The sequence below is a fragment of the Rhipicephalus microplus genome, chromosome 3, assembly GCF_043290135.1.
Source record: "Rhipicephalus microplus isolate Deutch F79 chromosome 3, USDA_Rmic, whole genome shotgun sequence".
In the NCBI taxonomy this organism is placed as follows: domain Eukaryota; kingdom Metazoa; phylum Arthropoda; class Arachnida; order Ixodida; family Ixodidae; genus Rhipicephalus; species Rhipicephalus microplus.
In genome coordinates, this window is record NC_134702.1 from 164,206,638 (window position 1) to 164,221,154 (window position 14,517).

Here is a 14,517-nt window from a genome sequence, read left to right on the forward strand (position 1 = left end):
ATAGCGAACAAGTAAATGCGCGTATTCTTGTTAAGTTGCTGTCGATTTAAAAAAGAAAGGAAATAATATCTTGAAAGAAACTACAACGAGACAGCAATGTCCAGAAGCTTGTGCTGGATATTATTCAAACTTTGTTTGCCATATTTGCCATGCTATGGGAGAAAAATAATAACAATAAAATGTCGCTGTAGCATGTTGTGCCAAGTAGGCTTCGTTTCTTCGGGCCCTCAAAAGCAGCACTGGCATCGAGAAAAGAAAACATGATTTCATACATGAGCCTGCACTTGATCTGATTGTACTGTGCACCAATAAAATGATACTAAAGTGGAAAGATCTTAGAAAGAAGAAAATGAGTGAAAATTATTGGGGCTCGTTTTCTGTCATTTAATGAACTGACTTTGCCAGTAGTAAATGGGCATTCAGCGCCCCCATCTCAAATGCAGATATATACTACAGAAACGTGGACGAGGGATGACCATTATGGTGGCTCAGTTGTTGGAGCATTGGATGCGTTGGATGGCAAATAACCTTTCAGTCCACTTCTTTTTTTCTTCGCACGCATTTACTACTAACAGCATCCCCTATCTTTCATTTTGAGATGATACCTGTTAGTTCTCACAAATAATATGATAATACAAAAATACAGGTATAATGACACTGTCACATTGCTTCAACTTGTTAACAAGATAATAATTTATTCTAAAAACGCAGAGTCTTTCTAAATCGACAGACTTCTTGTATATTTTCTGAATCATTAGCCACGAAGTGTCTTTCAAAAAAATAATGAAAAGCACGCGAAATGTTTTGCGTACATTCAGATAAATTTCTTCCAGACCTAGGAAGAATTAAGTACCACTAACAACGCTGAATACGCTCTGTAAGGAGGTTGCAATATCATTGCTCCGCGAAAAAAGAATGATTTGACGCGACATTGATCAAAATTTTGCGTCTTTGATGATGCATTTACTGAACTTCTTAAAACCAGCTTCTAATTTTCTTAGGGTCATGTCTCCCAAGTTTAGGAGAAATATATTAAAACAGTCAGGACAGTTGAGGTGTTCAAACTCACTTGATAAACCCGCAAGTCATTATAAGCTGCACACCAACCGCAAAATGTGACCGAAGATTTTCGATGTACTTCCAAGATGGCACAATTTGGCATCTGTCGTACTTTGCTCATGTCCATCCCACAGGCGCCATTGTTCATGAAATTCATAGTAAATACTCTGTTAGATCAACGGCGAAATTCACTGTTGTTCGCATACAGTAGTAAGGAAACCTGAGCTAAAAGGTTTTTGATTGATTGATGATTGATTTGTGGGGTTTATTGTCCCAAAACCACCATATATGATTATGGGAGACGCCGTAGTGAAGGACTCCAGAAAGTTCGACCACCTGGGGTTCTTTAACGTTCACCCAAATCTAAGCACACATTGCTGCCTCCATCAAAAATGCAGCCGCCACAGCCGGGATTTGATCCCGTGACCTGCGGGTCAGCAGCCGAGTACCTTAGCCACTAGACCACCACGGCGGGGCAGCTAGAAGGTATGAACGCACCATAAGATAGCGTGAAAATGCACAAGCAATGACATATTTGTCGTCGAAATTCCATGTGGCCGTCTGTGTGACTCTGTGACTGCACCTGGTGGGCTTTGTAACTGCACCTCTACGCAGCCATTTAACCCGCTAATTGTTGCGATGCAGACGATCTTGCGTATGATCACCAGCCAGCTACTGCTGACCTCGGTGTGCATCTTTGCCGGTGCGTCATTGGGGTGCGCACTGCCATGCTTCGCAGCGGCGTCGGGATGCTACCACCTGTCGCTCGTCAACAGCTGACCCGGGACGACCGTGCCGCCAGGGGAGCAGTTGCTACCGGAACCAAAGGCATTGTGGACGGCCACATCATCATCCACGTCAACAGCTTCGCTGCATATAAAAGCGCACCCGCCGCCGGCACCAACCCGTGGGCTCGGTGACTGCACCTCAACGCAGCCATCTAACCCGCTAATCTTTGCCATGCAGGTTAGTAAATCTTACGTGCTGTTTGCAAAAAAAAATGTAGCAATTACGTCTTGGTGCAGTTGCCGAGCCCATGGTGCTGTCTTGCCATTGCCGCCGAATGTGTTTCCGTTATTCATTCCTTATTGATGTTGTCAGGAGATGTGGAAACTAACCCTGGCCCTAGCGGAAACGATGCCGTATTGACAGAACTTCAGAACAATAGCCTAAGGCAACTTGTTGCCACTTACCCCAATGCTGGCATCCTTCTCTTTGGTGACTTCAATTACCCGAACATCGAATAGCCTAACCTAGGCATTTCCTCATTATTATGCCATGCAGAGGCTAAAAACTTCATTGACGTATGTTTAAATTTTAACCTGAGTCAGTAAGTCTCGGAACCAACACGCGTTACGCCAGAAACAGCAAACATCCTAGACCTATTACTAACTAACAGTCCTGAAAACCTTTCATCTATCAGTTATCTCCCGGAAATCAGCGACCATGAAATCATACATGCCCTATTCTCAATTAGTTCCGCTCCAAAGTACATATCCGCAAAAACAATATGCCTTTACGACCGGGGAAACTACGATGCAATAACTGAAGACCATAACACCTTTTTTTCTAAGTACAAATCAGTGTTTCCCACTAGCACAATACCTAAAAACTGGTCAATATTCACAAATACATTAAGTGTGCTCACTAACATGTTCATTCCGAGGGTCACCTTTCATACTAATCACAAAGAGCCATGGTTTTCTGTATGTTTAAACCGGCTGGAAAATAAAAAGAAACGGCTGTTCCGTTCTGCCAAACGCCGTGACACCCGGAGTGACGGGGATGAATACTTCGAAGTTAAAAAATCATATATAGTTGAGATCTGAAACGCCAAGCATACATGTTATCACGATGACTTACCAAAACTATTAACCAGCAACCACAGGAAACTTTGGCTACTTCTAAATCTAAAGCAGACTCACGGCATCACACTGACCAACCACGCGCACGAACCAGTGACAGACCATGAAAGTGGGGAAATATTTAACACTGCATTCGCATCTGTCTTTACTCAAGAACTTGACGAACCTTCACAGTCACCATCAATTAACATCGAAGCATTCATGCCAACTATCTCGTTTTTCGATGATGGCATTGCGTCCGTAATCGACAACATGAAGCTTTCATCATCAGCCGGTATGAGCTCAATCAATTCTAAACTACTGAAGAATGGTAAATGAATTTGTGCCACCTATTTATCTTTGATTTTTTCACAGTCACTCGCCTCACGAATCATTTCAGATGACTGAAAAACGTGGAAGGTCGTTTCAGTGTACAAATCAGGTAACAAAGACTCACCCTTGAACTACCACCCCATTTCATTAACTAATGTAACCTGTAAAATCATGCAACACGTCATTTACTCTCAAATCGCAAGTTTCTTGGACTCATGTATTTATTGTCATCGATCACAACACGGTTTTTTTAGAGGTCTCTCCTGCGAAACACAAGTAGCGCTCTTTCTTCACGACTTACACACTAACCTGGACCATAACATGCAGACTGATGTAATTTTTCCAAACTATGCGAAAGCTTTCGATAAAGTTTTTTACCGCCGCATTTTGCTAAAACTTTCACACCTGTACCTAGACCCTAACATTCTTCGTTGGATTGAACAGTTTTTCACTAACCGTTGCTCCACAGCGGTGGTCTAGTGGCTGAGGTACTCGGCTGCTGACCCGCAGGTTGCGGGTTCGAATCTTGGTTGCGGCACTGCGTTTCCGATGGAAGCCGAAATTTTGTAGGCCCGTGTGCTCAGATTCGGGTGCACGTTAAAGAACCCCAGGTGGTCAGAATTTCTGGAGTCCTCCACTACGGCGTCTCTCATAATCATATGGTAGTTTTGGAACGTTAAACCCCACATATCAATCAATTCTCACTAACCGTTCTCAGTCAGTCTTTGTTAATGGTCACCTATCTAACTCTCTCCCAGTCACATCAGGCGTTCCCCAAGGATCTGTACTTCGTTCCATTCTATTCCTAATATATATTAACGACTTGCCCGATCATATATGTTGCAGAATCCACATGTTCGCGGACGACTGTGCCATTTATCACACTATCAGTAACCAGCATGATCACCTGTATCTGCAAACCAATCCTAACAGCGTGCTTAATTGGTGTAACACATGCTTAATGACCCTTAATCTTTCTAAATGTAAACTTGAGTCATTTTGCTGTCGCCACAGCCCACATCACTTCCAGTAGTCCATCGTCAACGCCGCAATTGAATCAGTATCATCTTATAAATATCTTGGAATAACCTTGTCCTATGATTTATCATGGCGTACCCACATCGCTAATGTAGTTCAGCATCTAATAAAGCACTTGGTTTTCTCAAACGCCATCTCCGCCTAGCCCCCTACATGTAAAGTTACTTGCGTAAGAATCTAAAATCAGACCGAAATCAGAATATGCATATGCCATAAGGAGCCCACATCAAGCGTATTTATTCTACTCATTAGAAGCGGCACAAAACCGTACTGCCAGATTCATTCACTCATCTTACTCATACGATATCAGTAGTTCATCTTTGAAAGCGAAATCTGGACTGCCACCCCTTTCGTTGCGCCGCCGCACTGCAACTCTCGTGCTTTATCACAAATTATTTCTTTCTTCCCTCAATCAGCCACCTTATATAGCAGCCGCAGCACGCATATCTCATTGAACCAGTCATCCATTTGAGGTTGCCCGCCCATCATCGCGCACCACTGCTTTTTCTGCCTCGTTCTTTTTTCGAGCAGCCATGGACTGGAACGGCCTCCCCCGGGACATCGCCAACATCGCCTCATCTTCTTCCTTTCAAGATCGTATAATTGATCATCTTCAATGCTAAAACAACTTTTACTGCTTATCGTTAACCTAAATAAAGCCCCACCCCCTATTTAATGCCCCTCCTAGAAAGGGGGGCCTTCAAGGTAATAACCTGAACTGAACTGAACTGACCTGTGTTCTACAAACAATTATACAATGATTGAGTACTGTTGTACAATACCAAAAGGGGTATACCACAAACGACGCCAATAGTTTAAAGTTTTTCCATGTGCAGCATATTTTTGGCAGCTGTAGGTTATACTGTCCATCAGATTACTATATATCGATTTATGAGTTATTCGTAAATCTTTTAGGAGGCATTTCGTTTGACAGCTTTGCAAATATAACTCTTAGTAAAGGATGTGACAAATTTGTCCCGCTGCTTCTGATACAATCGCTTTCCCCAGCCGTGTTTCTGGTTACACCAGGTCGCACGAAGTACTTGAACTGAACATATAACAAAACAAGATACACGAATGTGCTCAATAAATCTTACTAAAGAAGAAAAAAGGACAATTAATTTGGTTAGCTGGTGCAGTTTCTTATTTACAAGCGTGTTATACTCCAAGCGAAATAAAAGAAATCTGTACAGGTTGTCATACGCACCACTTGTGCACACATGTTCTTCCTAAAGTGATTCAACCCCGATCAGAGTGAGTCATCTCACCGCATGGCACGCTCGAGTGAGTCATCTCACCGCATGGCACGTGTCAAAAGCGTTCTCGGGTGCTTTCATTGTCTGGCTGTTGTTACTCATTCAGCCGGATGTGGAATAAGCACTTGGCATGTGCAGGTACACATGCTTCAGTGCAGAATCTGTTATTAACAGCGTAGCCACAATTTTATCAGCGAATTTGATATTGTAATGAGATATATTAGAAAGAGCGGTGGAATTGTCAAAGTGCCACTAGAACTAACGTATACACCTATGGTTGCGTAGTTAGAAGAATGATATCCTTGGTTGCTTCAAGAACACAGTGCAGGAAAAGCATCAAAGGCAATTTTCTCAATTCACACGCATTATGGCGATGATATCCTAATTAATGCGACAGTTCTGTTATTCATTATAAAACGCGTCTGTGATGGGAGGCCAAAACTACTGTGAGTATTATCTGGTTTTCAGGTTTATCTGATTTTTCACTATCTGAAGGGCGTGGCTCTATTGTTTGTATGGGGTTCGAGGTGATCCAAACAAAAAACATATTGAAAAAAAGGAGTACTTTCGAATACTTTCTCAGTATCAGTTTGAAATTATCAGAGTGCACGGTTGTGCGGCTTAGTTCCGATTCATAACCAATTTTCTCAGTATATTTTTGTGCTTTCGTTTTGTTATTTCTGTCTGGTGGAATTTCTTTATTTGAATAAGCAGTGTCCTTATATACGCGCGGTTTACAATGTTGTGATCGCTAGCTTCAGTGCTTATTACGGCACGGAACTTTATCACGGAAATGTGAACATTGAGAGATAGTCAAATTTTTGGCATCTCTAAACATTTATTTCAGTGTAGCCACAATTTTGGCGTTTTCGAAATTGCTTTCAAAAAGTTTAGATGCAGGTATTTCCAAGAAGTTTATGTGTCTCAAGTGTTTCCCGAATTTAAACTTTGAAAAGTAGTAGTCTTGACGCTGGATAAAGTTCACCTTCTGCTAACTACATCACAGTTAATCCGCTTTGTCTGCCGTAAAAAGAACGTGGTCAACGCTGACAAATTACGGGTAAAAAAGGCTGATAGGTCATACAACTTGTAGTAACACAAAAAAAATAACGACATCTCCCCAAATTGAACCCTGATGAGATGCGAAGCAGCAGCGTTGCACACGGGTGGCGTCACGGGTTGAATGGCGCTAACGCGGGTGCTGTGGTGAGTGCTGGAAGATTCGTTTGATGCTATGGCTGGCGTAGGTTTTGTGGTTTCTTCAGAGTGGACACTGGCACTGGACCGGAGCTGGCGCACGTTTCCCCTTGGCTACTACGGGCTTGTGGTCGGTGAAGTGCACGCTGAGAGGTTCCTGCAGACATCCGACGTGGAGGTCGGCAAAAACCAGATCGATGCACGTTCCCCTTATCAAGGTGGACAGTTTTTGTTGCACCGACACCCATTTCAGCGAGTGCACGTCACCCTTGTAATCGATGAGTCATTCTTCTTTTTCTCCACTGAAGCCAACGTTGAAGTCTCCCACGACTATAATAGGTGAGATTTCACACGCCTCGCCGCAATCAGTCAGTGTCTCCTCCAGACAGTGCTGAAGCTGTTCCTTTTGCAGGTTGGGAGCGAAGTACAGAGCGAGGATGGTGACGTTGCCGACACGCACGGTGACGCACTCGGAGCAGGAGCGTTTTCGAGAGGTTGCAGATTGTGCTTCCAGGTCGACATTAAACGCTCGTAGCTCACGCGGACTCTTAGCGTAAACATCGACTCCTCCAACGTTGCGAGCGGGGATGAGGATGAAGCGAGTGAAATGACACGCGGCGAGCGGCGACAGGCTACGGAGAGAGTGACGTCAACGTACACGTACTGCTAGAAAAGCCGTGACCTACTTGGCACCGCCCCAACACATGCGGCCAGAGGAGCGTAGTGCGAACAAAGGCACAGCGTGACACAGGCTATTCAAAGAGTCGCTTCGCATCTAATAGAGCGCTTGAAGCGTTTGGAAGTTTTTGATCATCATTTGAGTCAGTTGGAAAAATCCTAACTATAGCACTGGCTAAAAGCAACTCCACCGTGTGCCGTTGCTGCTGGACATTTCATTATGCCGATGTCCACCTCTTTGCATGCCGTAAAGGCCGTCAAAGCTCTATGCGGAACATGAAGCACTCATGCTGGCTATGAATCATCATGGTATTACAGAAATGGCTAGAGCGTTTTCTTCGATTTTTATCTGAAACAATGAATGAACGACGAAGAGTCTTGCTGACTGTCACAGGCGAGCACTCAAGAATGCACGCGTGTCGGATTTCCGATAGCTGCTTTATTACCAGGCGCTGACATGACGTGACAGAAACAGGCGCAACGAAGAAAGAAGCATCAAATGACGCTGCATGTGCAGCTCCTCTTTCCCTCGAAACGACTGCCACCACACCGACAACAGCCTCTCTCGGATCTAACGCCGAGTGAAATCCGAAACCACATGGAAAGAAAGGTTGACGTAATGCCGGGTTACGTCGCCTTGAGTGCAGATCACGAGAAACATTTTGCCACTTACCTAGCGTTAGCTGTGATGCGCACTGAGGATAAATCTGGGTGCTTCGAGAATACCGGGATGAGTGGATATGAGGCAGTGACGGAAGGGGGCAGACAAGACAGGAAGCCTGTGTGTGACTTGATTTGATTGATATGAGGCGTTTCACGTCCAAAACCCATCATATGAATATGAGAGACTACGTAGCGAAGAACTCCGGAAATTTCGACCAGCTGGGGTTCTTTAAAGTGCACCCAAACCTAAGCACACGGGCCTACAATATTTTCGCGTCAATCAGAAATGCAACCGCCGCAGCCGGGATTTGATCCCGCGACGTGCGGGTAAGTAGTCGAGTTTCTTAGCCATTAGACCACTGCAGTGCGGCTCTCTGTGTGACTTCACCAGCGTGCGAAGGCCTCTCCTGCAGTGACAATGCGTGAGTGGCCGATGGTCATGTCGGTGAAGAATTTTTGAGGTTGACGTGTGATCAGTTGATCTGGCAGAATCGAATGAAGACCCCGTCAGTGGGAAAGTTTTGGAGAGCATTTTCTGGAAGAAATACTGCGGACGAACTGGACGACAAGCAACACTGAATATAGTGAGCGTGTTTTCTGGAAGACACGCATTCCAGACTAGTTCTAAGAAGTTTGGACTGAATACGTTTGACGAACATTCTAGTCCATAAGTTTTTTTAGAAAACTGGTGCAACAAATTGCATTGTAGCATGAGTTGTTATTTGTGCTCGTTGTTTTGAATGCAGCGAAGTAACTTCTGAGTTGCATGGTACTTGATACCTGCCGAGCGCGCATGTCTGTGCGTAGGTCGTACTGCCTTATCTGAGAATAAATTTCGTTTTGTGATATACTCTCGGCTCTGACTCAATGATTGGAGCACAAACGGTGTTCGCTGACACGCAAAAGGGCCCAACACTGAAGTCCGCACTTTTATGATGTGCTTCGGAGGCCCGATAAGTCAGTCCTTGGAATCCGCCCGGCGATTGCCTCTCTATTAACGCGATCAGTGTTAATGAGTTGCGTTGATCTTTCACCGTAACCACCAGTGCTTGCAAGAATCGAAACGTTTGGTGATGTCAAGTAATGCGCACCCGAAGCCTTGTGTTCTTGAGAGGATAAGGAAGGAACTCTAAAAGCCTCCGGAAGGAACACCTCTATACCAGTGTGTGCTTGCTTATAGAGTAGTAACGACATGATGATGCGTTTCTTGTACGAGATAAAGCCAGCATAGTAGGGGTGCTGCAAAATAGCTGCGCTAAATTAGTAGAGGTGCCCCAATTCACCCTCAAAGTCTCGTGAATTATAATAGAAGTCTGGACCCAGATATCATATGGCCTGTAGCATCACGTTATTAAACAGTACGTTAGAGGTTTATGCTTTCTAGCAGAATTGATGCTTTCGTTATGCTTTCTAGTAACACCTTTTTAGCCTTTCCTCCATATGAAACGACCTCTTTTAGTCTTACAGCTTTCCAGATGATTTTCTGTAGCTCCGTGAAATAGTCCGGAATGTCATGGCTTTCATTATGCTTTTAAAGAATCCAAGCCTTTTTCATTGCTGCGTGGGCAGACGAAGAACAAAAAGTGATCAACAGTTAGTTTCGCGGTAAGTGCTCACTTCTTCAACTACTAGTAAAAAACTTTATCGTAAAAAAAAAATGCGCCGCTCGCACCATGTCGCGCGAAAGTTGGTCACAAAATAGCTGGTGGGTGAATGGCTGCTACTTGCTTCTATATTCTCACCTTCTTCCTCCCCTGTGCCCCGCCGCGGTGATCTATAGTGGCTAAGGTACTCGGCTGCTGACCCGCAGGACGTGGTTTGGAATCCCGGCTGCGGCAGCTGCATTTCCGATGCAGGCGAACATGATAGGCCCGTGTGCTCAGATTTTGGTGCGCGTTAAAGAACCTCAGGTGACCGAAATTTCCGGAGCCCTTCACTACGGCATCTCTTACATTCGTATTGTGGGTTTCGAACAATAAATTCCACATATTATTCAATCGAATTCCTGTTCCTCACTATTTGCTATACAATGCATTGCATGACTAGGCTTGTTGTCTTTCTTGTTATTTGTCACTTTTGATTTCTCTTGCGTCTGTCCATACATATGTATTTTTGTCTTTCTTGCTCTTTTTGTCTCCCTCTTTGTTCACTCTTTCTTTCACTCTTTCTTCCTTTCTGTTTCTTCTTTATTCTTTATTCTTTATTCGGTGAGTGCCCCGCTTTGCTCAAAAAGGCGTTACAGCAGGGGGGTTACAGACTGGAATAAAACAATTCTTCGTTTATACAGCACACTTGCTTGTCTTGCAGCCGGTTCCAATCTCTAATGGTCATCACAAAAAAAGGAATTATAAAACATGGTCGTTCTTGCACGATACTCTTTCACTTTGCGTTGGTGGCCATGTCGACTAGATATGTAACTGGGTTCACTGAAATTGTTATGACGGTCAATCCCAGTCCGCCCATGAAAAACAGAAAAGAAAAACTTCAAACGCAGTTTTTCCCTGCGTAAAGAAAGCAATTCTCAACCCAATTCAGCTTTCATAGCACTGCAGCTGTCTCTTCGCTCGTACCGCCCTAAAACAAACCGCGCAGCTCTGTTTTGTATTTTTTCAAGCTTATCAATCAAGTTCGTCTGCATCGGGTCCCACACAGGACATGCGTATTCGAAAATCGGTCTAATACATGTGAGATAGGCTGTATTTTTTAATGTTCGGGGTGCCAATCTTAGGTTCCTCTGAATGAAGTTTAGAGCCCTTGCCGCTTCGCCAGCAACGTGGTCAACATAGGCATTCCATGAGCAGTCATGCGACAAAACAACGCCAAGATATTTGCATGTTGGTTCGGTAATAACAGTATGCGTATCTATGGTGTACGCCATTACTATTGGTTTCTTTTTTTTTGGAAACACGCATATGAACGCACGTTTTGGGGTTTAGCGTCATTTGCCACTTCTGGCACCACTGTACAATACAATCCAAATCGTTCTGCAAATAAGCACAGTAACCTTCGTTCTGAACCGGTCGATATAACACACAATCGTCGGCAAATAAACGCATGCGCGACGAAATACCCACAGAAATATCATTTACAAAAATAAGAAGAGGGGCCCAAGGACAGAGTCCTGGGGCACGCCTGATGTAACGTTAACATAGGATGAACACTTCCCATTTAAAAGAACGCATTGACGCCTGTTCAGCAAGTAATTGGTTATCCAGATGAACACATTTGGGTCGAAATTTAGAGTCTGTAATTTAGCCAGAAGAAGGGAGTGTGACACGGTGTCAAAGGCCTTTCGAAAATCTAAAAACACACAATTGCCCACCTTCATTAACGTTGGAAGCCAGCTCGTGAAAGAACTCTACAAGTTGCGTCGTACAAAAAAAACCTTTACGAAAACCGTGCTGCTCATTTATTAATATAATATCAGCAGTAAGATGGGTCAATATGTGCTTGGATAAAATGTGCTCGAAAATTTTGCATGCCACTGACGTCAATGAAATGGGTCGGTAATTTGTTACATCTTTTTTTGAGCCACCCTTATGAACCGGAACAACATGAGAAGTTTTCCAATCTTCGGGTGGAGTTCCTGTTGAAAGGGATTTTGAATAAATTATATAAAGGTAAAGGGAAATTGGCAGTGCACATCGCTTTAGAATACGAGGAGAGATGCCATCAGGGCCAACTGCTTTGGATTCATCTTGGTTTTCTAGAAGAGAACATATGACACGGACACTCAGTTCTACCGGTGGCCTCGGCGGAATCGTGGTTGGGTGTGGTTTTGAAGGAACGTCAAGCTTGGGCAAGAACACAGACTGGAAATATTTGTTTAAACAGGTAGCTTTTGCTTCCTCATCAACCACAACCATTTATTAAAGTTTAGTTCAGCCACTCCAACATGATCAGACCCACACTCTTTGATATAATGCTAGAAACACTTTGAATTAGTTTTCATTTTATTGCTGAGCCCTTCGAAATATTTCGTTTTTGCGCTTTCCACACATGATTTATACTGCTCCGTTAACGCTTGTATTTCTTTCACGTGGTCACTGCTTCCAGATTTCTTTAATTTACCAAAAACCCATCGCCTTTTCCGGATCAATCTCAAAATACCTGACGTCATCCATGGCTTCTTGCGTTTACGAAGCTTTCCGGCTTGTTTCGCAGGTATATACTTATCTACGAGTGCTAACAACTTGTCCTTAAAGCTAAGCCATAAATAATTCATACTGTAGTGTTCAGCTAGGCATTCAAACACGGGCAAATAATCTTCTAGCTTTTCGACTATTCTGTTGTAGTCACCCCTACTGAACAGAAAAACCTTTCTTGCCGCACTATTTGAGGTGTTTTTACATTATTTTTTTTTATTTCTGCCACAACAGCCATGTGGTCGCTGATTCCTGGAATAACATTGACATTAATCACCAAACTGAGTGACATTGAGAACACAAGGTCAAGAAGGTTATTATTTCTACTTGGGCAAGTAACAAACTGGGTAAGGCCGTAGTTGTCTATTATATTTTTCATTTCTATGTTTGCGCGGCACCCAGTGCCTCGTACGCATATTCCATCATCATGCCATTCTAAGTCTGGCAAATTAAAATCACCAGCAAGAAGGAATGTTCGGTTTGAAACTTCCGAGATAATCTCATTTAACGACTGAAGTGTTTTGTAGTCCGAGTTTGGGGGTCGATAAAATGCACCTACAGCGAACGAAGAATTATCATCTAGGGTAATCGTGCACCAAACAGATTCAATATCACACTGGATGTCGAGGGCAGCAGATTTCAAAGAACTTCGCACAAGTAACAATACACCGCCCCCATGGCTCTCTCTCTGTCCTTTTCATTGAGCGTTTCTTCCCTTTTTTCTCACTATTTATGTTTATCTCTCTGTCTATATGTTCTACTTTTTATTGGCTTCTCACCCTAGATTTTTTTACCAAACCGATCGCTATTTAATAATTTAGAAGACAATCTCTTGATTTACTAGTCTTCTCAGATAGTCGAGTACCCACGATGCTCGTCTTCGGATTATGGGTAAGTGCGGACTTGAATCTAACATGGCGAGGAACTTTTTGCAGCGAAAGCTGTATAGGGGTACGTGAAACAAAAAAAATGGTCTTCACGAGTATGGCTAACGGCCTATATTGGGTGCGCCTTCAGTGATGTCGTTAGGTACGCCGCATGTGAGCATGGACGCCATTGGCGGCGCCGTTAGTGACACCATTTTCTGCGTCGTATCCGTGCATGTGGCTATTGGATATGCCATAAATTTTTATTTAACCCTTTACAGCTGTGCCACTGAGTTCTCATGCAGAAGTTTCAAATTACAATTTCTACGTTGGGGGGAGGGGGGGCACAGATTGCAGGAACACCTATATAGCACAGAACATGCGAAGAACGGCACCGACAGCAGATCCGAGAGGGAAACCATGTTCGCCGGGCCGATGCAGCAGTCCTGGCAAAAGGACAGGCAGCAACTGCGCACGGAGGATCTGGCACCCTTCCGAGCCAAATGGAAGCGGCGAGCCGATGAAGCAGCATTGAGGACAGAACAGCCTCAACGGGGCAACGGCGGGAGTGCGTTCGCCGGGGCCAACGCCCGCTGTAGGCGGCGGTGACTGGTGATCACACGTGTAAGTGCAAATAAATGGCCTATAAAGTTGACCTATCTAGTGCACGGAAGGATCACCGCCCCCGTAGCCTGGTGGTAGAGCATCGAACGTGCAATTTGAAGGCTGCAGTTTCGGTGAAAGGAAACTAGTTCTTTTGCTTTCACTTCTTGCTTACACACATAGCAATGGTCTAGTTTGCGCCGGTTTGATGCCTTGAGGTAGTTTGCGAGGGATTTCACTGCCAGCGCCGCTGCTTCCTGTATACATTACAGTTACTTCCAGTAACATCATCTATGCTTTCCTTGGCATCATTGTATGTTAGTTTTTACTACTGACTGCGCCTAACAAAGAAATAGTGTCTCTAAGTTTACACTTCAGTACTTCACTTTGAACGTCATTGATTGGCCAACCTGTCTTACATGTAGCAGAAGTTACACAAATAATTATTGATTGACTTGAAAAATTGGCAAGTATTAGCAATCGGGAAAAGAATTCCCAGTAGCTTTTTTTCTGCGGTTGGCAGTTTTACTGAAACTAATTGCCCACCATTGTATATTGCTTTGATCCATCTATATTGTGTATTCTGCATTCGAGGAGGGCCTAAAATGTTTGCAAAAATGTGCGGAGGCGAGAGAAGGAGGGTGATAAGGCCTTAGCCTGCTTACGGCACTGTGTGTGTCGGCACGATAGCTTTGAATACCATTAGAAAGTTCCCATTGCATTGGTCCAAACGAAATGATTGGCTTTCCGCCACTTATATTTTTTTTAAATAAAGAGGTATTGGTATATCTGTTCTCATGCGTGTCACTGACGACTATAAAACATTACTGTTATG

The 14,517-nt window shown here is 43.8% G+C and overlaps 1 protein-coding gene across 5 annotated transcripts in view; it reads left to right on the forward strand.

Moving 5' to 3' along the window:
• Positions 1-5,650: 5,650 nt before the first annotated feature.
• The window catches only part of LOC142803994 (uncharacterized), a 48,990-nt gene continuing 40,123 nt past the window's right edge, over positions 5,651-14,517 (forward strand). Inside the window, exons 1-4 of one of the 5 annotated variants that reach the window (XR_012894403.1) lie at positions 5,651-5,976; positions 9,606-9,673; positions 12,448-12,560; positions 13,430-13,703. Coding sequence is in view for 1 of the 5 variants with exons in the window: in XM_075890441.1 (XP_075746556.1) it covers positions 5,958-5,976; positions 6,778-7,066; positions 7,140-7,284 (453 nt within the window). In the remaining 4 variants the exon portion in view is untranslated. Of the gene's footprint in view, positions 5,977-6,777; positions 7,067-7,139; positions 8,707-9,605; positions 9,674-10,872; positions 11,903-11,932; positions 12,233-12,447; positions 12,561-13,429; positions 13,704-14,517 lie in introns of those variants that run through there. The other 4 variants (XR_012894405.1, XM_075890441.1, XR_012894404.1 and 1 more) reach the window with 4 other exon arrangements.